Raw genomic sequence first — 25,779 nt, forward strand, 5'->3', positions numbered from 1 at the left:
AACCAGGTCTTATTAACGCAAAACTTTATCTATCCCTAAACTAAGCAACAAGACAAATGTCCTTTATTATGAATAGAGTACAGAACACAATATGCTTCATATTAGAAAACAGCCATCATCAGGCAGAAACTTCCCCCAGGAATATACCATATGAAAAAATACCAGACACCCTTGGCCACGCTGGAGTTTTACCCCCAGGAATACAAGAATGTGTCCCCACTAGGACACCTGTTACATAATATATTTATGTGAATTACATAAATGGGTTGAAAGAGAAAAACATCTGATGTATTTATTGCTCAACAAATGCCAAAAAGGAATTTGAAACAATTCTTATCTTTTTCTGGATTAAAGAAAGAAAAACCTCTCGGTAATAACCTTGGGACTAGGCTTCCTTTAATGGATGGTGTTTATCAGGAAATAACACAAAAGTCATATTTAAAGGCGAGATACTACTCATTTTGCAGGGAAAACAAGACTATCCACCATTAACACTATTAGTCAACATTTCCTGAACTTCTACAAGTGAATAAAACCAAAAAAGTGCAAAAGGTATGAATATTAAAAAGAAAGAAAAAATATCATTTTCTTGCAATGGTCTGCCTCAAAACTCTAGAAAATCAACTAATACCACCAAATAATGAAAAATGTCGAGATGCCAACATTGTGACCAATAACAAGGCAGTGGACATTCCCTTCCCATGGCCCCACACATGGTAAGTTCTTCCCCATCACCTTTCCACCTTTCTGCACAGCAGCTGTTGGTGGCAGAGAGAACCAGACCAGCAGAAGAGGCTGGGAACTCCAGATGCTGAATCTCCACTTATGCCCAGAACTAAAATTTTATACCCAATGAAATCACCAAGTGTCAGAGTAATGTGCAGAATCAAGGTGACGAAATTTTACCTCCCACGAACTCCTGCTCAGAAGATACTGGAGGAACCAAAATAAGAAAAAAAACGGATATGGGAACCTGAAGGTCAAAAAAATAAAAAAAGGAGCTGCTGCTGCTAAGTCACTTCAGTCGTGTCCAACTCTGTGCGACCCCATAGACGGCAGCCCACCAGGCTCCCCTGTCTCTGGGATTCTCCAGGCAAGAACATTGGAGTGGGTTGCCATTTCCTTCTCCAATGCATGGAAGTGAAAAGTGAAAGTGAAGTCGCTCAGTCGTGTCTGACCCTCAGCAACCCCATGGACTGCATGCAGCCTACCAGGCTCCTCTGTCCATGGGATTTTCCAGGCAAGAGTAAAAGGAGAGACAGAAATATAACAGTCAAGCGTCTGACACAGGAGTGAGGACAAGCCAGGACGGAGGTGGCCAAGGACTCAGGGGAGACCCCTCAGTGGGAAATGGGTGGAACCCCTCACAAGTAGGACCTAAGGGGATCTCCACAAGGGTTGGGACTGAATTAGTGATGACCATATAGAAACTGAAAGAGACACAGAGACATACAGATGGTCAACAGGCCATGAAAAGATGCTAAATTATTAGAGTAATGCAAGTCAAATCCACAATAGAGTTCCACCTCACACTGGTCAGTGGCCATTATCAGAAGTCTACAAACAACAAATGCTAGAGAGGGTGTGGAGAAATGGGAGCTCTTCTACACAGCTGGTGGGAATGAAAACTGGTGCAGCCACTATGGAAAACAGTACAGAGGCCCTTAAAAAACTAAAAATAGATTTACCACATGATCCAGCAATCCCACTCCTGGGCACACACCCGGAAAAGATGAAACCTCTAATTCAAAAAGACATATGCACCCTAACGTTCATAGCAGTATTATTTACAATTGCCAAGACAAGGAAGCAACCTAAATCTCTCTCTCTATATATATATATTACATATACATATAAATATATATAAATGTATATGTTTTACTTGTTTATATTTATATATAAATATATATATATACATATTACATCTATCTATGTATGGTACTTCATTGTGTGTGTATACACACACAATGGAATACTTTTGAGTGTGTGCTCAGTCACTTTAGCTGTATCCAAATCTTTGTGTCTCCATGGACTGCAGCCTGCCAGGCTCCTCTGTCCTCGAATTCTCCAGGCAAGAACACTGGAGTGGGTTGCCATGCCCTCCTCCAGGGGATCTTTCTGACTCAGAGATCTAACCCACGTCTCCTGCATTGCAGGCAGATTTTTTTTTTTACTGCTGAACCACCGGAGAAATCCCACAATGGAATACTACTCAGCCATAAAAAATAATGAAATAATGCCACTTGTAGCAACATGGATGAAACTAGAGATTATCATACTAAGTGAAGTGAGTCAGAGAGACAAAAACAAATAAGTATCATATATATGTGCGACCTAAAAATAATTATACAAATGATCTTCTTTACAAAACAGAAAGAGACTCATAGACAAACAAATTTAGGATTACTGAAGGGGAAAGTGGGGGTGATAAATTAGGAGTTTGGGATTAATAGATACACAACACTATATATAAAATAAACAATGAAGATTTACTGCATAGCAATGCAACTATATTTAATATCTTGTATGACCTGTAATCGGAGAAGGCAATGGCAACCCACTCTAGTACTCTTGCCTGGAAAATCCCATGGGTGGAGGAGCCTGGTGGGCTGCAGTCCATGGGGTCGCTAGGAGTCGGACACGACTGAGCGACTTCACTTTCACTTTTCACTTTCATGCATTGGAGAAGGAAATGGCAACCCACTCCAGTGTTCTTGCCTGGAGAATCCCAGGGACGGGGGAGCCTGGTGGGCTGCTGTCTATGGGGTTGCACAGAGTCGGACACGACTGAAGTGACTTAGCAGCAGCAGCAGCAGCATGACCTGTAATGGCAAGGAATCTGAAGCTCTACACCTGAAACTAACACACTATTGTAAACCAACTGTAGTTAGATTTTTGAAAACATAAAAAAGTGTCTTCAAAAACCACAGTGTTTCATAAACAGCAGCAGAAGTGAGACAGCAGGTGAAAAGGGCCTCCACAGAGCACAGGCCAATAATGGCACTGGTTTTCTACTGGGGATTGATCTTTATAATGAGATCAGGAAAGGAGCCACTTTAACGACATAAATAAGTCAAAGCATCATACATTCTCTGAATCGTGCCTGTAGCTCTCAAGAGACCTGTCTCAAAAAAGAAAATAACCAGCAGAGCTCCAAATGGCCTGATGGATCGCAGACTGCTTGCTATTGGTCAGGCATGCGCTGGTGCTTGTCTGGGAACCAGAGACAGAAAAACATTTTGCCAGCAACGTGGGTGTTCTTTCCAAAGACAAATTAAGGTTTGTTTAGGACAACAGGAAGACTGCTTTTTTCTTTAACATAGAAGAATACGTAGTTGCTGGCTAAGAGGTTAACTAATTTGAATCTGTTCTAGTGAGGTGGATTGAACCTAGAGCCTGTTACACAGAATGGAGTAAGTCAGAAAGAGCAAAACAAATACTGTATATTAACACGTATAAATGGAATCTCGAAAATTTGAACCTATTTGCAGGGAAGGAATAGAGATGCAGATGTAGAAAACGGACTTGTGGACACCGCAGGGGAAGAGGATGGTGGGACAAACTGAGAGAATAGCACTGAAACATATACATTATCATATGTAAAACAGATAGCTGGTGGGAATTTGCTATATGACTCAGGGAGCTCAACCCGGTGCTCTGTGATAACCTAGAGGGGTGGGATTGCAGGGGAGGAAGGAGAGAGGTTCAAAACAGAGGGGATATATGTATATCTATGGCTGATTTATGTTGATGTGTGGCAGAAAACCAGCACAATATTGTAAAGCAATTATCCTTCAATTAAAAATGGGTTTTCTTGATGGCTTGAACAGCAAAGAATCTGCCTGCAATGTGGGAGACATGGGTTCAATCCCCGGGTCAGGAAGATCCCCTGGAGAAGGAAATGGCAACTCCAGTACTCTTGCCTGGAAAATCCCATGGACAGAGAAGCCTGGTGGGCTACAGTCCATTGGGTTGCAAAGAGTCAGACAAAACTGAGCAACTTAACACTTTCACTTTCACTTTCCAATTAAAAAAACAATAAAACACCAGGTTCAAAGGTGTTTGTGCCTTCGTGACAGCACAGCTGTCTCCTTGCTGTCTCAATTCCTGCAGTACAAAACCAGAAACTCCACAGATTCAGACACATCTTCAAGTAAGCCTCTTGCCATCTGAACATGAGCTTCTTGCTATCTGAAATGCAAGAGCCAAGTATGATTTGAATAATGGGGGATACTCTTTATCTAAGTATCTAAATGTACACCTGTATCTAAGGGAGGGGTCAGCCGACCTTTCTTGTGAAGGGCTTTTTACTGCAGTTACAGCACAGAAGCAGCCACATGTAAATGAATGATTGTGATCCTGTGCCTGTAAATCTTTATCCACAAAACCCCATGGTGGGCCTGAGTTGGCCCCTGGGCCATGGTTGGCCGAACACTGATGTAGACTTATATGATCAAGACTTACATGTTACTCAGCGTAACAGGATTAGACCTACTACATTATCACCATTCCAGATGGCAAGGGCTTTGATTAGACAAAATATGAAAAAACAAGACAGGCCAGGCCAAAATGAGTAAATTCTGAGTTATAGTATGTGCAATTCAGGGTTAGGGAGAAGCAGCCATTTTTCTGAAAAATGGTTTTATCAATCTTTCAAGTTTACGTTGGTTTTTAAAAGATGCAGGTTTTTTGCTTTTTTTTTTAAATCAAATTGTTAACCATCACATAGCTCTGAAATGGCACTGAGAAATAAGAACAGAAGCCAACCCTGAAGGCCCTCCAGCCCATTCTCTGTACGACCATTTCTTAGGTGCTCTGTCCTTCCACATTGTGTTTTTCTCAGAAAGGATCTGGTTTAATCATTGACTATAAAACATTTTTATGGCATTCTTCCTCAGACTTCACCCCCAAATTGTATGTCACAACACAACAATCATACAAAAGACACATTTGAGTTATGAATCATCATAATGAAGTAAACACCTTGAATCCCACCTCCTAAATAAAACCAGAAGACCAATACCTTACATCTCTCCATTTTACTTTCCAACTATTTCTTAGCATACGCAGTAATACACGGTGTATTAAAATTATATCGTTTAAAGTTATAGTTTGATAAGATTTATCATCTAGGTACTATTTTCTACCACCCCCACTAACCCTTCATCCGTAATCTCCTTGATCTTTCTACGGAAGCTCTCCTAACTGCCTTTTCTAAAAACAAATAAGAGCTTTATTGGGATATAACTCACACACCATAAAGTCTGCCCTTATAAAATGTGATTCGGAAGCTTATTCATTCACTTACATGGTTGTATAACCACTGCCTAATTCCAGAACATTTTCATCACCTGCAAAAGAAACTCTGTCACTCCCTCTGAAACTGGACTCCCCCTAAGATCAAGCTCCCCTGCAGAGTTTATCATCAACCCTTCTATCTAAAACTCTATTCTCTTCCCTGTCCCGCCCGGTTCCCCTCAGGATGGAAGAAGAAGGGGGACTGAAACCAAGCAGGACCCCATGGAGACTTCCTGGGCACAAAAGTCCTTCTGTTTGTCCCCTGCTTATTTGTAGAAAAAGGCTTTAGTCTCCCAGGCTTTTCCTGAGTTCCAAAGAGCAGATTCAAGCAGTTATTTATTAGGGAAGTGAGAGAATGTGGAAAGAAAAGACAAAGGGTCAAGAAACAACAGTTCAACAATAAAACGGAGTGCAAGTTCCTCCCAAGGGGCATACAGAACACTCTGACGTGTATCTTTGAGTTGTTCTGCAGAAATAAGACCCTGGCCCAGGTGGAGGACGGTGATGACAGGCTAACCCCAAGCACTAGACCCTAGACTGGTTGGAACCAGAAGGTGGACGATTAAGATTCCTGAAATACCCCCTGTTACCTCATCTCCTGCCCACAGGAAGGATGTGCAGGAGCTGATACATACCCCTAACCCTTCCCCTCTCTTCATCTTTAAAAATTCTTCCCTGAAAGTCATGGGAAGGAGTTTGGGTCTTTTGAGCATGAAATGCCTGTTCTCTCTGCTTGAAAGTGAAAGTTTCTCAGCTGTGTCCGACTCTTTGTGGCCCCATGGACTACAGAGTCCATGGAATTCTCCAGGCCAGAACACTGGAGTGCATAGCCTTTCCCTTCTCCAGAGGATCTTTCCAACTCAAGGATTGAACCCAGGTCTCCCAAATTGCAGGAGGATTCTTTACCAGCTGAGCCACAAGGGAAGCCCAAGAATGCTGGAGTGGGTAGCCTATCCCTTCTTCAGTGGATCTTCCCAACCCAGGAATTGAACTGGGGTCTCCTGCATTGTAGGTGGGTTGTTTACCAACTGAGCTATCAGGGAAGCCCTTCTCCCTGCTTGGTGCCCTACAAATAAACATTGGACTTTCCTTCACCACAACCTGGTGTCAGCAGACTGTCTGCCTCTACAGGCAAGTGGAACCAAGTTCGGTTCAGTAACTCCTCCCCCAACTCCCTGGGAACCATACTCTACTTTCTGACTCTATGAATTTCCCTACTCTGGACATTTCATACATATAATAAGTAGATTTTTGCATCTGGCTTCTTTCCTTTGATGCGTGTGTGCGCAGTTGTGTCCAACTCTTTGTGACTCCATGGCCTGTGGCCTGCTAGGCTCCTCTGTCCATGGGATTTTTCCAGGCAGGAACACTGCAGTGGGTTGCCATTTCCTTTTCCAGGGGATCTACCTGACCCAGGGATCAAACATGCTTCTCCTGGGTCTCCTACATTGGCAGGCAGGTTCTTTACCACTGAGCCACCTGGGAAGCCCTTCTTTCTTTAAAATGATACAATTTTAAAAATAACTTTTTCTTTTAAAAATTTACACATTCATAGCAGAAAATGAAAATATTATAAGAAAGGATGAATAAATTTTAAGTATTCTCCTAGAGATAACCACTGTTAACATTTGTATAAACTTCTTTTTACAGAATTGGAATCATACCAGACAGTGTTTTAAAATTTGATTTTTGACTAATGCACTGGGTATATTTTTCCCCACTGTTTTTAAATATATTTGTTCAAAGTATGACTTTTAAGGGTTATATTATATTACACTGTACACACATACTGAAATTTATTTGATTAACCTATTATTAGATATTTGTATCACTTCCAGTTCTTTAAAAATAATTTTAAATGAATAAAACATGATAAATTTGCTTGAAATGGTATCTTCATAGGCATCCGTGACTATTTCCTTGAAATAAATACCAATAAACACAGTTTCTGTGTTAAAGGGTATATTCCATGGGTGGCACCTTGACTGGGAGGCCGACACTGGTGATTTATATGGTCAAGGACAGAGGCAGGACACGGCAAGTTTTAACAGGCTGAGTTTTAAAGTTTTAAAGGCCTCAGACTTCAAGTGTCAAAACATTAGAGCAATATTGACGTAGAAGGAAATATGTAAAATGATACCCAAGTTCACCCTTATGGGAAACACAATTTGAAAACAGTCTGGCCAGGAATGGCCAGGCATTTTTACTGCTTTCTAAGTCATTGTATTAGTTTTCTTTTCCTGTGTAACAAATTCTGGGGCCCTGTGACCTGTTTGTGACCTCACGGTTCCTGACGGTCAGAGGTGGGCCAGTGTAGCCGGTTCTCAGCTTAGGGTTCCCCAAGGCTGAAATCCACTGTCAGCTGAGTGTCGCCTGGCAGCTCTGGGATGAACCTGCCTGCAGGCCTATCCAGGTTGGAGACAGGTTTCTACATCTGTAAGACCAAGTTCCCCATTTCCTTGTTGGCCGTCAGCAACTGGAGGCTGTTCTCAGCTCCTTTCCCCAGGTTCCCCTCCCATCTTCAACCCAGCAGCGGCCATCGTGTGATGGGGTTAGGCCCACACAGGTAATCTCCCTTCCTATTCTAGGGCCAATTCACCAGCAACTTTTAACTATGCTGTCGAATGCCTTTTGCCATGAACACAGGGTGATTGTGGGAGAAATGCCAGGGAGCAGAGATCACAGGGCATCTTAGAATTCTGCCACCCCGCCTGGGTGCTCAGTGCCAACTACACATTCATCACCAGGAGCATTTATAAAGTGCTGTGCCTGACCCCGACCAGACCTAAAGACTCGGGACCCCACAGGTAGGGGCCCCGGCAGCACTGAGAAACCTCGAATGGGAAAGTCACGCCTGAGCCTCAGGGAACCAGTGTGCTGTAGACAGAAACACAGGAACAGTAACAATGAGTGGTACACTAATGACCCAAAGAAGCAAAGTCTGTCCCTGGTTGATCATAGGAAAAGCGAACAATCTGACTTAAGGGAGAATCAGGGGCTCTCTCTGTTACCTCCAGATCCCACTAACTTCGCTTGACTGGAATTCTGTTGCTGTAAATCTGGCAGTGTGCACGACACCCACTAATTGTCGGCTGGTGTCTGGTGGGTCAGAAGTCCGGGGAGCCCTGCCCGGTTGTTCACGTCAGACGTCCAGGTGTCAGTCTGGCTAGACTCCGCCCTGGAGGCCATGGGAGGGAATCCACTCACAGGTGGATTCGTGGTGTTGCTGTATGACCCGGATTGACTCGCCAGTGTGGGCCACACAGTCCAGGGCCTGGGAGCACAGCCAAGGTGCTGCCTGCGGAGGGCAGGGCGGCTGGGCCTCATCATGCTTCCCGGTGGGTTGGAGGGGTGCCCCAGGACCACGCACTCATCGTTGTTTCAGGTCAAGGGCCCTTGGCTGAGGCCCAGCAGAAGGCCCAGCAAGCTGCACACCCTCAGCCTGGCTGAGGTCTGAGGGCATCAGGACAGGCAGAGAAGGACTAGCCTGTTCACTTCACAACTGCTGGGGCCCCCACAGTGCTTCCTGGGTGTCATAGGACCTCGGTGCTCCAAGGCTTTCATGCTGGGAAGTCCCAGTTTCCTCTCTAGCCATCAGCTCCTCCTCACACGTAGCTTTCACCTTTAAATCCACCAAGTGTGTGGGTCATTATGCTTCAGAGGAGACTTGACTTTTACGGGTTTATTTATTAGGTCTACCTGGGTGATCACCCCTTTGCCACACTTGGGGGCAAGTCCATAGGGTGAGGGGCACTGGGCGTCATTCTTAGACGTCTGCTCTTTTATCCACCATCTCAGTTTCTGCTCCTTTAGAAGGCTTCCTGGTAATGACCTTAGAGACGGAAACCTCTATGTCATACCCCAGAGAGGGAAGGGAAAGCAGATGAAGAGAGAGAGTCTGGGAGTTCCGTGGGTAGGGGTGGGGTGGGGATGCAGCTGAAGGCACGGCCAGCACCAGACCCATGGGGAGGAGCCTGTGGAGCCTTCCTGGAGTCTGGCTTTTTCCAAAAAGGCCCAAAGGAATCTGAGTTGAGTGGACCGTCTGGAAGGGTCTCCTTTTAAGAGTGGCTCCGTGCAGACCCCTCCCCACAGTGCAGGCCGACTTCATGCGGGATGACCCGTGCTTGCTCATCTAACCCTCGGTGCTGCTGTACAGAGCAGCCACCTGGCGTTACTTCAACTCCAACTGAGACATCCCTAAGGCCATGCCCTTTTGAGCCTGGTGTGAGATAAACACGAGTCCTCACCTTCTCCAGGTGAGCTGAACCATCACCTCTCCCACCTTCCTGTTAAGACTGCACCCCCACACCTGACATTCCCAATCCTCTTTCCTGGCATTATGTTTCTCCCTAGCACACTCCATCTTCCAATCTGGTACATATTTCATATTTAAATTTTAATTAATTGTCATCCCCACAAGAACATAGTTTCCACAGGAGCAGAGGTATCACCTGTTTCATTCACGGATGACTTCCCAGCAGTTAAATATTATGTGGCATGAACCTGGCATCTCGATAAAAACCCATTGATTTAATATAAGGAGGATTCTGATCTAACCTATCACACTACACTTTGGTAAAAAGAAACCATTTTCAGTCAAAATTACATGGTTATTGGTTTTTCAAAAGATGTTTTTTGAACCGTTTTGAGTTTTCTACAGTTTATTTCTGGCTTCCCAAGTAGGAGAGAACAAGCTTTAGAGGGCTGTCTTAGACAAACAGGTCTAGACAGAGGATAGTTTTTGAAGAGTAGATAAATCAGACACATATGATTTGTATTTCTCTCTAAGTTTACAGAGATTTAACAATGAATGAAAGATACTCTTCAGGCAAAATAAGTTTGGGCTTCATCCAATGTGAGATGCTTTGAAAACAAGTTCAAGATGTTCACAAAAGAAAACAAAGTGAAAGAAAGCAAGACAGCAAGAAACATCATTCTCATTCTCATGACTGGAAATTCATTGTCTAACCCTCTTGTGACCTAATTACAATGACCTTCTGCATTTAAGGGCTGATTCCTTCTGAAACTTTTAACATTCTTTTCATAACCATTCCAGCACATCCCTCACCCATTTCTGGAAAACGAGAAATGACAGTGCCGCTGACCACCATGACTTCGCGCGGCTCACTGCCGTCAGACCTCGTGCCTGGCCGATGAGTCCTACTCGTCTTCCTTTTTGGTCACCAGCCTACTTCCCTCACCCTGAAACCTCCCGTAACCAGCTTTCATCCCCGACTCCTGTCCTGACGGGGATGCTGTCACTCAGCCGCCTGCCTTTGCAGGGTGTCTGAACCTTGAGAAAAGGCAGACGCAGAGAGTGACAGAGGAGCCAAGAGCACGACGGGCCAGAAACACGTTTGTACCCGGGGGGCCTCTATTGTTGGTCATGACCCTGATTTTTTCTTTACATTTTTAAAAAACAGAAAATGAAGAGACTCAGATATGGGCCACTTTTTTCTTGGGTACCGTCTGAATTGGAGACACTTGACTGCTGCTGCACAGAGAACCTGGCTCTGCCTGGCCCTCTGGGCTGACTCTCAGCCAAGGCCCAGTCTTCTTGCCCCTCAAAGCTGGACGTTGGGAAAGGAGTGTCATGGTGCCAACAGTTTCAGGATTTGTAGAAAAATAGGGTCAAGATGTGGGGGAGGGGGCTGGGCCTGAATAAGGAGAGTGAAGGAGGTGGCAGTTTTAAAGAGGACACCTAATTAACAGGAAGGTAAAACAGTCCAACTTTCAGAAGAAAACACAGAACGATGTGTAATGACCGTGGAACAAAGATTTCTTAAACAGAAACAAAATGCACTAATCATCAGAGAAGAGACTAATAAATTGGACTTAATTAAAATGAAGAACTGTGTTTAAAGGAAGAGTGAAAATTCAACCACCATGGGAGATGATATCGTCTATTTGACTAAGGACCTGTGTGCAGAATGTATAAAGAATCTATGAAAGCAACAAGCAAAGAAAGACAATCTGATTCTAAAAATGGGCAAAGGCTTGAGCAGGCATCAAAGGAAAGACAGCGAGAACGTCCAAGGAGCACAAGAGAGGAGCTCGACCTCACCTGCCAGCAGGGAAAATAAGCCACAGCCTGAGTGAGACCTCTTGTCACACATGCCCCAGTGACTGGGAGCAACAAAACCAACAGCAGCAAGTGCTGTGGAGAAAGTAGAGAAAACATAAATCACCCAAGTCATTGGTGGGCAATAACACCATACAATTGCTTGGGAAATCTGTCCGGCACGATCTACCACACGGAACACATACATCCTGTGGCCCACCTGGTCCATTTCTAGGTGCAGACCCAGAAAGAATGGACACGTGGGTTCTGAGAGGCGTTACAAGAACATACCAACAGAACATACCAGATTTGTAAGAGCCCCAGACTAGAAGTCACTCACCTGCCCATTGACAACAGAACGGGTAAGTAAACAATGATGTGATCATACCATAGCTTACTATCGGAGAAGGAAATGAATAAATCATACTCACAGGCAACAACACAGGTAAATCTCAACAATTTAAAAACACAGATGGAAATACTACAGGTTTTAATTCCATTTATATAAGGTTCAAATGCAGACAAAATGGATATGGTATTTAGGGACGCTAAGTTTTATGGAAAACCAGAGCAGAAACAGAACTAGGGACAGAGTCACTTGTGGAGGTCATGGGGGCTACGACGGGAAAGTCACATGAGTGGTGTGGGCTCAGCCATGCTCTGCTCCTAGACGTGACTCTATGGGTTTTCACGTCCACAGTCATTTGATAAACTATGATTTACACACTTTCATCTTTGTGTATGACATTTTATTATAAAAAACCAAACTTATATCAAGTATTCCTTCTGTGTTCAACCTCCACAGAAAACAAAAATGGAAACTCTCCAACTAAATATGAGCAACTCTTAACTTCAGAAGAGACTGAAGGCCCACCATGTGGGGCCTATGTGTCAATCAGAAAAAGGCACCATCTTTTGAAGATGATTTAGTGAAAGCTGCCTCCTTGGGCGGATCAGCCAGTTGGGGGCACTGCTAGGGGTTTATTCGGCCTCTGAGCAAATAAAGACGCCGTCCTAGGGGACACAGGCTCACAGTGAGGTCACGTCTGCTGGAAGTTGTGATGGGTCCTCGGGGTCCTACCCTGCCCCCACCCCCACCCGCCAGCAGCCCTGCCTGGGAGAACAGAGCTGACACCAACAGGCACACAGGCCCGCCCAGGCCAGTACACATGCAGGACACAGGCCGCCGCCCGTCCAAGCCTGCTGGATGCTGACGGCCCCCGGCCTTACCGCGTAGCCCTCTGTCTTCCTCTGACACCACCTGAGGAGAGCGTTGCGCTTGGAGCCGCCGTATTCCCGGGCCAGGGCCGCCAGGGGGTCTCTTCTTTCCACACTAGTTAGAAAGCAGAGATGCTGACGTTTAGAGTCCACAAATACACAGAAAATAATTAACTAAATGAGAAAAGCAAAAGTCAATGTCTGTCCAACGAGACTCTAAAAAAATCGCCCACCAGACCCATTAACAGCACATTTTTATTACATTTCACGGTATGAAGCAGAAAGGGAACTGTGCTTCCTGGCTTTCAGGAGTCTGGTGAGGGTTTTTTTTTTTAATCCATCTGCTGCTCTATCCTTCTAGCCTTTTATTTATTAAGTACAGCATCATTTAAAGACACCTATAGAAAACAGTACATGTTCCAAAGCTACACCTATTTCTACGATAACATATACAAGGAATACTGGAAGAGCATTTTAAAAACCCCAGACTAGTTGCTTATGGGAGGTAATGGGAATGGAGTTTATATGGTCAGCGTCACCATTAACAATGAAGTTACTGTGACTTTGCAAGTGTTCACTATGCCTGGTCTTAATTCATCACTGAGAGCCAAATTTCTAGGCATGACAAATTAGGGAAGACTAAAATGAAGGCTTGGAAAAGAGTTTCTCAATAAACGAAACATTTACCAGTTTTCTTTAAAAAAAAAAAAAAGAAAATAGACATGACTGCAATAATAATAATACAAAAATTACCAAAGTAAATTTCTATTCTATTATCGGCTTGTCTCAATGACATGAATATAAAAATGAAATAATAAACTAACCTCACTAATCTAACCTTTTACGATGAAGGTATAATATGAATAGCATGGAAAAATACACATAGTCTGTTTGTATGCATTTCTGGTACAAAAAAAAGAATAATTTTGGGATAGCACTAATTCTGGTCCTGAAAACCTGTTTTGATTATTTAAATCCTCTGCACATAAACAAGACAGAAATGTAACAACTGGGGCTTTAAATTAAACCTCTGAAACATATGACTTCATCTATTTGGGTCCAGAAACAGACCACACCCAAAGATTTGACAATGGCTGAACTGAGGTGTTCAGACTTTTATAAAACCCTTTTCTAATACTCATAATGGTAGTTCTAATGTTTGTTAAAAAGCCATTACTCCTCAAGTAGCCAATTTTGTGCATTTATCCACCTGCCTATTCGTAAATATTTACTGAGTGAGCGGCTCTGTGCAGCATAACACAAGGGGCTGACAGCGATCCAAGCGTCAGGATGAAGTATTTGCTGTCCACTAAATTACAGCCCAAGTGAGGACAAAAGCACACACAGTGTGCAGCAGGGAATTAAATACAAATGGAGGTCAGACAGCACAGGCTGAAAAGGGGGTGTCCGTGCTACCGGGGGCGGGCTGCAACCTCAGGGGAGGGTGGACTGAGGAGGAGAAGCGTGAAAGGACAGAAGGAAGATCCTTCTGGCCGGAGCCTTGTAAATCGTCAAAATAGCTAGTGTGGTGCTGCAAAGGTGGGAGGTACAGGCTCTGATGGGTACCTGAGTTTGCTCTGCGGCTTCCAGCCCGCAGGGGAGGTGCCCAGCAGCCTGGAGCCCCCGAAGCCCAGAGAAGGGGGTCTGCTCAGGGACTCGAGAGAGGGGCTCTTACGGAGATAAGGGTTTGGCTTCAGGTCCTCAGCTCTTCCCTTCAGGAGATCTGTGGGGACAACAATATGATTACTGTCCTGGAGGAGGAGAGACCCGAAAGGTCACACTGTCCAGTACACTCAGTCCTCATGTCAGTGTCGTGTACAAGCACACAACAGGTACCGAGTCACTCTGCAGCACACCTGAAACCAGCACACATTGCACACCGGCTACACTCCACTAAAACTGTATAAAAGAACACACAACAGATACTGAATCCCTGTGCGGCACACCTGAAACCAAGACAACACTGTAAATCATCTCTGTGCTGGGTCACGTCAGCCGTGTCCGACTCTTCACAACCCCATGGACTGTAGCCCACCAGGCTCCTCTGCCCAAGGGATTCTCCAGGCAATAATACGGGAGTGGGTTGCATGGGTTGCATGCTCTCCTCCAGGGGATCTTCCTGACCCAGGGATTGAACCCACGTCTCTTGTCTCTTGCATTGTTGGTGGGCTGGTTCTTTACCACATCCCAGATTCGGATAGAGATACACACATAACATGTTCTGGGCTGGGTGATGAAAATGTGAATAGGGACGTGGTGTTCTCTAGAAAGGACTCTCCAGGCAGGACCAGCTCCATGATCCACAGGGACCAATGACAAGCTGCCCTGGTTCAACAGTTACTCTGAGCTTCAGGATGCCACCAGCAGCACACTGACCAGAGGCCCTGCTCCTAAGAGCCTCCGCAGGTGCACAGGGTCAGGGCCACCAGACCAGCCTGTCCCCAGGAAAAGCCCATGTTCTATTGATGGGCACTGGGGGAGGGCGTGGCAGGAAGACGCCTGGTAGGTCATCAGGTGGAAACGCTGGGCACCAGGAATGAGGCCCACTTCACAGGACAGGACGCCATGCCAGCCACAGGTCCCGGCTCTCTAGGAATCAGTGAGAACATTTCTTCCGAGGCCCATCTCTGCTGTCACTGTAGTCTGAGGCAAAATAGCTAAGGAAACAGGCTGAACCCCCTTGAGGCTATTTCCTAGAGGACCCCTGAGGTACAGATTGGGAGAAGACTCCTGCAACTGTCTAGCTGGACGTACAGACGACTTGGGAGTGGGAAGCTGGTCACTTGCTCGATGCCACAAGCAGCCAGCGACCAGGCCGAGCCCACGGTCCCCTCCTTCGATGCCATAAACAGTGGGGAAAACAACACTTGTATAGCTATTAGCATCAATTATGGTGGTCAGGTTGGGAGTGTGGCTAATGAGCTGGGAAGAGCAGAGAATCACAGCATTTACATCACTAAAGGGAACAACAAAAAACAGTTCATTAACCCTGGTTCCTGCAGCTTCTAGGGACATGATGCTGCACAGCTGGCTGGAAAGCTGGCAATTTCCAGGGTGCAGGCCTTTCCAAGCCAAGTAAACAATCTTGCAGGTGGACAGGTGCCTGCGGGGTGGGGGGAGGGAGGAGAGAAAGAGGGGAGCTGAGGATGAGTTACTACTTCCGGGCAATCTCAGTGTCAGTATTTATCTTGTCAATGAAAAGAACAGTTTCTCTACAAAAGGGAAATTCTAAAGCTGGAGGAACAGAGATGTCAATATTAACAATTAAAGATCACCTAACGCACTTAAAAACAGTTCAGATGGTAAACCTCATGTTACAGGTATTTTGTGTGTGTTTATGTGTGTGTGTAGTCCCTTAGTAGTGTCCCACTCTTTGCAACCTCGGGGATGGTAGCCCACCAGGCTCCTCTGTCCATGGGATTTCCCAGCAAGAATACTAGAGTGGGTTACCATGCCCTCCTCCGGGGATCTTGCTGACCCAGGGGATTGAATCCACGTTTCCTGCACTGACAGGTGGATTCTTTACCACTGAGCCATCTGAGAAGCCATTTTATCACAATTTTAAAAAACAACACAGGCAGCACTGCACTTATAACCAAGTTATTCCTACTTCATATTATGTAGCAAGTGTGAAGAACTCAACATGGATGCCCCCTCTGGATTCCTTACTCCTCCGACCCTGGACTACCCATGGTCTCTGGTCACCACTTCTCTCTTCCTGGGAGTCATTTTGACAACCCAAAGCCCTATATGAACCATGCACACTTCTTTATGAAGTTGCTAATAGGAGTGATCACCAGCCTCATCACCAGAAGGTAACACGGCAAAAAGAGTCAGGGAAAGTCCTTCCTATCCCTGAGCTCCTCACAAGGAATGTGGCTCTTATAAACTGATTAAGCTCTTTAGGGCCTGAGCTTGTAAAATGCAAGGAACGGGCCAAGGTCATCTTTAAATTCTCAATGTCAGTGTTTATCTAAGGCTAAAATAAAATCTTATTAAGTCCAAGAGAAAAGAAAACAAAATTCAGAAGGGAAAAAAATAAGCTGGTGAGGTGAAAGAGTTTACAGTCACAAAAACAACCATTTTACAGATAAATCTGTGCTCGACCATGATCAAAAATGAGAAGAGTGGGGTTTTTTATTCAGTGTCACAGAAACTGTTTTACACTTAGAAATAAAGGATTTCTCTCTATGTGGTCTAGGTTTCTGGCTTTCTCTCCTTCTTCCCTGGATTGCAAGGAGATCAAACCAGTCAATCCTAAAGGAAATCAACCCTGAATATTCATTGGAAGGACTGGTGCTGAAGCTGAGGCATACTTTGACCAGCTGATGTGAAGATCCGACTCACTGAAAAAGATCCTGATGCTGGGAAAGATTGAGGGCAGGAGGAGAAGGGGGCGACAGAGGACGAGATGGTTGGATGACATCATCGACTCAATGGACACGAGTTTGAGCAAACTCTGGGAGATGGTGAAGGACAGGGAAGCCCGGCATGCTGCAGTCCATGGGGTCAAAAGAGCCGGACACGACTTAGCGACTGAACAACAACTCCTTCTTCCAGGCACGAAGAACCAGGTAGTCAGTGTTCTTTCTGTGTTTCCTCACAGCGTGACCTCACACACATGTATCCGTCTCCCAGTGCACATTCTAGACGATGGCAACCCTGGCCAAGGCCTTGGGGCTCTGGCAGGTGGCAAAAGTCAGTCCCTCCGAGGCTCTGGCACCAGCCCGTCCGGGTTCACTCAATCCTCCAAGCCATCCCAGAGGCGGACCACAGGATTTCTGTCTCAGAGACGAGGGAACCACAGCACCGGGGGCTGGGATTACCAGGCCAGAGCCAGGTTGTAAGTGGCAGGGCCAAGGTTCAAGTCCATGCCGTCTGCCCCAGTCCCCCCTCCACAGCTCCCTCACATCAGCCATTGGCATGGCAGGTGCAGAAGGAGCAAAAATGGGACACGTGAGGCCTGCCGATACAGCCGTGCTTCGTCATGGGGATTTAAATTTTTAAAAACAAGGCATAGCAACAGGAAAAGGTCTACACTCAAAGACAAAGATCTCAGGCATATATTAGGAATTGTGGGAGCAATAGACCTTCAGAATCAGATAATAGTTTTTTCTCAAAATAGTTACTTTTAAAGATGAGATATGCTCTTGAGATTTAGTAAAACAAGCAAAAGACCTCCAGAGCCTGACATTTCTCTCAGACTCAGGCACCCTGTAGCAGCAGGACACAGCTGGGACCTCACGGCCATAATACACAGTTTCAGAGTTTGAATTATCTGCAACAAATGCCCCTGATTCTTTTTCTAAGCTCAGTTTCATGCAAAGGAGAGAAGAAAAGTTAACCTTACAACACATAAGTCAAAAGCACTTTCTATTTAACTCTCTAGTGACCGGGGGATTTTTCACAGAAACTAATGCCATGCTGGACTGGAAGAAACACAAGCTGGAATCAAGATTGCCGGGAGAAATATCAGTAACCTCAGATATGCAGATGACACCACCCTTATGGCAGAAAGTGAAGAGGAACTAAAAAGCCTCTTGATGAAAGTGAAAGTGGAGAGTGAAAAAGTTGGCTTAAAGCTCTACATTCAGAAAATGAAGATCACGGCATCCGGTCCCATCACTTCATGGGAAATCGATGGGGAAACAGTGGAAACAGTGTCAGACTTTATTTTTGGGGGCTCCAAAATCACTGCAGATGGTGACTGCAGCCATGAAATTAAAAGACGCTTACTCCTTGGAAGGAAAGTTATGACCAACCTAGATAGCATATTCAAAAGCAGAGACATTACTTTGCCAACAAAGGTCCGTCTAGTCAAGGCTATGGTTTTTCCTGTGGTCATGTATGGATGTGAAAGTTGGACTGTGAAGAAGGCTGAGCGCCAAAGAATTGATGCTTTTGAACTGTGGTGTTGGAGAAGACTCTTGAGAGTCCCTTGGACTGCAAGGAGATCCAACCAGTCCATTCTGAAGGAGATCAGCCCTGGGATTTCTTTGGAAGGAATGATGCTAAAGCTGAAACTCCAGTACTTTGGCCACCTCATGCGAAGAGTTGACTCATTGGAAAAGACTCTGATGCTGGGAGGGATTGGGGGCAGGAGGAGAAGGGGACGACAGAGGATGAGATTGCTGGATCGCATCACTGACTCGATGGACGTGAGTCTGAGTGAACTCCGGGAGTTGGTGATGGACAGGGAGGCCTGGCATGCTGCGATTCATGGGGTTGAAAAGAGTCGGACACGACTGAGCGACTGAACTGACTGAACTGAATGCCTGTGGTGGGCAATTTGTTATGTAAGTGAATACTGAAACACTCCGGTCAATAACATTTGGGTAACAAAAGATGTATTAATATGTCTCTGGCCAATAATGCATTAACAGTGATTTACCTGAGAGGGGAAGGTCTGGGAGATCCAAGCGTTGAATCTCTCCTTTGCTGGCCGGCCGAGTACCGCTGAAGGCAGAATGCCTCTGAAACCAAAGGGCATCACACAGGTCACACCAGGAACAAGTGGTGTGTGTATGTGCTTGTGTGTGTACATACAACAGCTCTCAAGCTCATTAGAATCACCAGGGGGTACCTTTTAAAACAACTGCTTTAACTGGACAGGTAATAAATGCAATTGGTGTGCATGCATGCAAGCTTGCTCAGTTGCTCAGTCATGTCTGAATCTTTGCAACCCCATTGACGGTAGCCTGACAGGCTCCTCTGTCCTTGAGATTCTCCAGGCAAGAATATGGGAGTGGGCTGAGACGCAATTGGCAGGATCCTCAAAAGGAACAGAAAGGACACGGAGTGAAAGCACAGTCTCCCTTTCGCTCCCATCACCCCCTTCTCCCCAGGGCAACTATTACTCATCACATCTGTGAACATCTTCCTGGAATATTCTATGTATATTCAAGGACATGTGTAAACATACTGTTTTTTTAATGGTCAACAGGCACATGCAAAGATGTTCCATATCACTAGTCATTAGGAAAATGCAAATCAAAACCACAATGAGGTATCGCCTCACCCCTGTGAGAATGGTCATTGCAGAAAACAACCATAGGAAAAATAAGAATTGGTGAGGATGTGAGAAATTAGAACACTTGTGTACTGTTGCTGGGAATGTAAAACCATGCAGGTGATATGGAAAACAGCAGGAAGGTTCCTCAAAAACATAAAAACAGAACTACCATGTGATCCAGCAATATCACTTCTGGGTGGTTACCCAAGGAACACAAAACAGGGTCTTGAAGGGATATTTGCACACCCATGTTCACTGTAACATTATTCACATTAGCCAAGATGTGGCAACAACCTTAATGTCTATTAACAGATGAGTGGATAAAGAAATTGGCAATGATGGGAACACTGACATCAGAGAAACTGGCAAACCCCACAAATCAGGGCTCTTTCTCCTAAACAGCCAGTTGTTAAACATCTGCCAGCAAACTTGTGTTATAGCTCAATACAAATAGGTGAAAATGAAGCATGACCTTTTTTACTTGTATTAAATAAACAATGATTATCATAAAAAATAAATAACTTGTATTTGGTTTTACATAAAAGGTGGTAGAAATTACCTTCAAAGATGAAAGAGTAAAAAAAAAGAATAAAATTTTTCTTTTAAAGCATAAGAGATCCCAAATAATACATGTAACTACCAAGAATGTCAGATAATAGAGCTTGTTGACAAGTACATCAACCTCAGCTCTGTACAGACAGAATGCTGAGTGCTGCTAGTGCCATCAAAAGCCCTGGTCTTAGAAATGCCAGGGGGTTTTGGTCTAAGACCTTTAGGAGATGGCAAACACAACACAGGGTTAATGCAGTGAACCCTTAAGAATTCATAAATTGCAAGCACTCTCTCTGGGCATCAAAAAAAAAATTCTTTGAGAAAAAGATCAGTGCCCACTCTAGTATAAAAAATACAATCTTCATTTAACTGAAAACTTTGACAGTGTGATCCTATGGAAAACCAAGAAAGAGGCATCAACAAAACTGTATGATGCTTTCAGCGTCTCTCTCAGACCCTCACCAGGCACTGGAGTGGAATTTTTGATGAAAGCTTCATATTATTATTTTAGGTCTATTAAAAACAATATTCAGAAACTTCCCTGGCAGTCCAGTGGCTAAGACTCATCACTTCCACTGCAGGGGGCCTGGGTTTGATCCCTGGTCAGGGAACTAAGATCCCACATGCCACATGGCATGGCAAAAATTAATAAATAAATAAACAAAAAAGATGATCAATGTACCTCAAAAAATATACAAACTGGTTTCCACATCCCTTTTGTTGCCTGGGTAACCACATGACACAGGCTCCCACCCACACCTTATGGGCACCAATACCTGCATTGGAGAAACAGCAGCAGCTGGGGGCGTCCTCACAGGGATCCCACTCAGGGGACTCCGGGGGGTCTTGTGGACAGAAATATTCTGCCCAGCTCCACCTGCCAAGAAAAGAGACAGGATGTTTCTATGCTGTTCCAGTTTCAAATAGCAAATAATACTTCCTGCCTTGTTGATGCTCTTTCACCCTCTTCTGGTCTGGACTCATGCTGAACTGGGGAGTGAGTCAGGGGTTAACTAGATGGGGGCTGGTCTTAAGTCAAGGACACACAAGGAGCAGGAGAACGTACAGGTACTGAGACAGCCACAGCAAGAAGACACTCTTAGACAAACCACACTGTTCTTTCCTTTTCCACCTTCACAACCAAATATTGTCACTGGGCCTTCATATTATCCTGTCTCTGCAGGCTCATCTTAATCCAATTCAGTCGCAAACTGTTTCAGCAGAGACAATGTCCTAGGACTGGCTGTTACTCTGGCCCCTGGTACAATGAGCATATTTGATGCAATCAAGGGAAGACATACATCGTGTTTTGGATACAGGTTCCTTCTAAGAAGAGTGCTCATGAAAGTTCAGGGTAGACAAGGTAGAGATCCATTTTTCTCATACACAGATAATGACAAACAAAAGTGAGCTGTGGGTCAGGGAGACATTTCCAGGAAAAGCTGGGAATGTCCCACAATCAGGAATGACAGATTATATTAGGTGCCAGCCAGACAGCCCAATGCATGGAACCAGCGCCTCCTTTCCCAGGAGACAAGCCTCTGGCCAACCCTGCTAATCCTCATGTGACGGTAAAAAGGCAAACAGTGGTGACCTGGATTTAACGGACAGAGAGGAAGAAAAGGAAGGGGGTGCAGCAGGAGCTGAAGGGAAGTTTGGGAGGAGAGAAGAGCCAACTCCCCTCTGCCGTCTCATGCAGCCCCAGCGAGCACTGCACATGTCTGCACGTGGATAGTCTGAGAAGGGCCCCCTGGTTGTACCAACATGGGGCCAGGGCAGCAGAGACAGGCTGGATTCATGAGGCTATGGTCTGAATTTGAGTTTTACTTATCAAACAAAATGACACAATACCTGGTCGTCCCAAGTCAAATGACTTGATGAGGGACTTTACAGTGGTCACAGACTCTGAAGGTGTTGGAGGAGTCCTGTTCACATAGGCGCTGGGCCACCGGCCAGGAGCGTCCGCCTCTGAGGGCTCGGGCTCTTCCTTCACTGGTCTGCATGGCAAAGAGCAAATCAGGTTGAAAAGCTGGAGGACGTACCCATTCAGGGAAGGACACAGATGAAAACAGCCAACATGGAGAAGAATGAGTCTGGAAGGAGAAACCCAAACTGAAAATCCTGCTCTCTGTATTAGCTTTGCATCTCCAGGAAATAACCTCTCAATTTTTATCAGAGACATTTTCTTGGGAATGGCCAGAGACAGCATTTTTATATGTGGAGTGACTTGATGTGAGCTCTAAATGTATGTCTACTCTGTAAACTATAAATATATTAAAAAAACAACTGTTATTTATCATGAAATAGTTATCTTACTGTCCACGATGGATACAACAGGTTGGTGAGTTAGTGTGAATTCCAACCCCCACCTGGTGCACAGAGGCTGGAAAGATGACACCTCAGGAGCCCACCCGCTGCAGGGAAGATCTCAGATAGGGCTTAGACACTACCGGCCAGGAAGACTGGGCCAGATGTAGACTCCTGAGTTGGGGAGGAGAGGCAGGGCACAGGGCATTCACTACGCTGAGATGGACAAAAGCAGAGACAAGGTGCTCCCGCTGCTGGAAACTGGTGGCAGCTTCAAACTGGGCTGGCAGCTTCCTAGTGTCAGGTTCCCATTCAGGGCAGAGGCAGCCACTCTCCTAGAAACCCAGCTGTGTGTGTGGTTACTTCCAGAGTTGTTCCTGGAGACTAGGCCTGGGTCTGTTTCTCCAGAGGGGCCCCCAGCAATCCTGAAAGCCCCTTCTGCTTAAATCTACAAGGCTGCCATCTCCAGGAACATCAGAGTCCTGACTCACACATGAACCCTCCCACCCTTAGGAACAGGAATGGTAACCATGCTCTGGAACAATACTGCAACTCCCTGTGAGGCAGTGGTTCTCCTGAGCTCTCCTGCACAATCGTGGTCAGTCTTCCCTGTGGTCTCCAAGCTGGAGCACAGACTCATGGACTGTTGTTTAGTTGCTCAGTCGTGTCCGACTCTTTGTGACCCCATGGACTGTAGCCCGCCAGGCTTCCCTGTCCATGGGATTTCCCACGTAAGAATCTTGGAGTGGGTTGCCATTTCCTCCTCCAGGGGATCTTCCTGACCCAGGGATCAAACCCAGGTCTCCTGCATTGCAGGCAAACTCTTTACTGCTGAGCTACCAGGGAAGCCCCCAGACTCATGGAAGAGCCTCTTAAAGACAGACCGTCTGGGTCAACCTTCCTCATCCAGGGGAACGTTAGCTTGTCACTTAATCTCCCTGTGCGTGAGCCAAGACATCGCCCAACTTCCGATTTCTAAATCACTGCTCTTTTTATTATATCAAATTGCTACAGCTGTTTTGCAAGAAGATGACTAATTTATGAGAATAGCTCGGAATACTTCTGGCAGCATATTTTAAAAAGGTCAATGGAAGTTTAAAATATTTATTTACTGATCTTTTTTGGAAGAAATCTGGCCACTCAGAAGCTTCCATGATTGAACTGACTTGTCTTTGATTCTCAAAGCTTTCTCCTGTTGCTCTATAATCAATGTGAGTAGGATAAATTTAGGAAAAACACAACTTAAAACACACTTTAAATCACACTGCCCTACACTTTTGTATTTACCTTCTTTTGAGGTAAAAAAAAAAAATCAGTTAACGAATGACTTTTCTGGGAAGTTAGTATCAGGGAGTCATGTACGGATGTGAGATCTGGACCATAAAGAAGGCTGAGTGCCGAAGAATTGATGCTTTCGTATTGTAGTGTTGGATCTTGAGAGTCCCTTGGACTGCGAGGAGATCAAACCAGTCAGTCCTAAAGGAAATTAGTCCTGAATATTCATTAGAGGGACTGGTGCTGAAGCTCCAATACTTTGGCCACCTGATGTGAAGAGCCGACTCAATGGAAAAGACCCTGATGCTGGGAAAGATTGAGGGCAGGAGGAGAAGGGGGCAACAGGGAATGAGACGGTTGGACGGCATCACCAACTCAATGGACATGAGTTTGAGCAAGCTCTGGCAGATGGTGAAGGACAGGGCAGCCTGGAGTGCTGCAGTCCATGGGGTCGCAAAGAGTTGGATATGACTGAGCAACTGAACAACAATATCAGGTGTTTCAGAAATTGGTAAGTTTTTTTTTTTTTTTTTTACATCAAACAGGGTTGGTTTTGGTTACCTTCCCTGTTATGTCACATAGGACAAAATCAGATGGTGAATATGCAGAAAGAGTGGAATCAGTTTAGGTACAGGCAGAGGAAAACCTCTCATTTCTGTCCTGGCCATTCTCAGGAATGTGAGAAAGTGGGCACCTTCTTAGCTATCCAGGTACATAATCTACCTTCTCAGGGACTGGGGAGATTTAGGGCACCCAACAAAATGAAGGTCATTTTAAAAAAGCCCATGTTCATTTCACTCCTTGATAATTTAATAAGAATAAAATGGAGAATCCTACATTCTGTTGAGGTGTTCCCTTCAACTACTTAAGCTTCTATGTGATTCACATCAGATGATACAGGACTTGTTCCAAAGCCTAAGAGAGTAGCAAGGATGCTGGAACCACTCCCACCTCGCCTGCCTGCAGATACGATGTGTAATGCTCCACACCTTCTGTCTGCTGGGCTGGGCCAGCAAGAAGTAGGGTGAAGAAACCCTGCAAGGAGTTTAAGTAGAGATAAAGACCCACCCCATTATGTAACGGTTATGTGTGTACGTGTGTGCATGCGTGTGGGTATGTGCATGTGTGAGTGTGTCTTGGGAGCCACAAAATAAAGCCTGAAATGAAGAACTACACAACACAGTCATTAAGAATGCTGTTGATCTCATCAGCACTTTAATCCTAAGCAGGGACACCAGCCTGTCTTCAGATGGCTTTGGATCAACCAGCAACAAGTCCAGCAATAAAATATGACCTCTCCTCTGTTCAGAGGAAGAGTAAGAACTCTGTAATCTACAGAGGCAGGCAGATATTTTCACTGCTGAACCACCTGGGAAGTATTCTTGCCTGGGAAATCCCATGGACAGAGGCGCCTGATGGGCTACAAACCACAGGATCACAAAGAGTCAGACATGACTGAGGACTGAGCAACCTCCCTAATGCACTACTTTCCTCGTTAGGTTACAGAACAGGATCTTTGAGCACTGTTGGTTTTCTACAGCTCTTGTGTCATCACACAGGACACTGCTTGGCGTTGCTGTCAGTTTTGCTCCAAGGACACGTGAGTTCCTGTGTGCAATTAGTTCTAAAATATTCAAATATGACTGACTTTTGGGAAACATCACATTATACCACTGCTGTCTTCACAATCACCAGATCAAGGTTTGTAAAGACCACCAACTGGGCACACTGATGATCTGCTCATGATGGCTCTTTCTCAGCTACTGAATGGAGCCCAGCCCAGGCCCTCCCAGTGCTGCACAGACTCCCTGCACCCTGCCTGGTTTCCGGACCAAAGCCTGGATGTCTGGAACTCTGTTCCTCTTTGTCCTTCCTCCAGGTCTTTGCTCTCCCACATCTCCACCTGTAAGGCACTCTTCCCAAACTGTGTCTTCAGTTATACACAAGACACTCTGAAAGAAGTCTGCAGATCCACATGAGACAGGAATTGGGAAGCACTCTGTCTCAGGTGTCAAGTGTCCTCTGAATTTCACTTCTGAATGGCAACGTAAGCATT

The 25,779-nt window shown here is 45.2% G+C and overlaps 1 protein-coding gene across 7 annotated transcripts in view; it reads right to left on the reverse strand.

Moving 5' to 3' along the window:
- Positions 1-25,779, reverse strand: part of SPECC1 (sperm antigen with calponin homology and coiled-coil domains 1) — a 233,255-nt gene that overhangs the window by 59,263 nt on the left and 148,213 nt on the right. For all 7 annotated transcript variants that reach the window (XM_070389555.1, XM_070389551.1, XM_070389554.1 and 4 more), the window contains 5 exons: positions 21,993-22,138; positions 20,918-21,018; positions 18,969-19,050; positions 14,144-14,300; positions 12,590-12,692 (listed from right to left, as the gene is read on the reverse strand). In XM_070389555.1, the coding sequence (XP_070245656.1) occupies positions 12,590-12,692; positions 14,144-14,300; positions 18,969-19,050; positions 20,918-21,018; positions 21,993-22,138 (589 nt within the window). The remainder of the gene's footprint in view (positions 1-12,589; positions 12,693-14,143; positions 14,301-18,968; positions 19,051-20,917; positions 21,019-21,992; positions 22,139-25,779) is intronic.

Source organism: Bos mutus, chromosome 19 (genome assembly GCF_027580195.1).
Source record: "Bos mutus isolate GX-2022 chromosome 19, NWIPB_WYAK_1.1, whole genome shotgun sequence".
NCBI lineage: Eukaryota > Metazoa > Chordata > Mammalia > Artiodactyla > Bovidae > Bos > Bos mutus.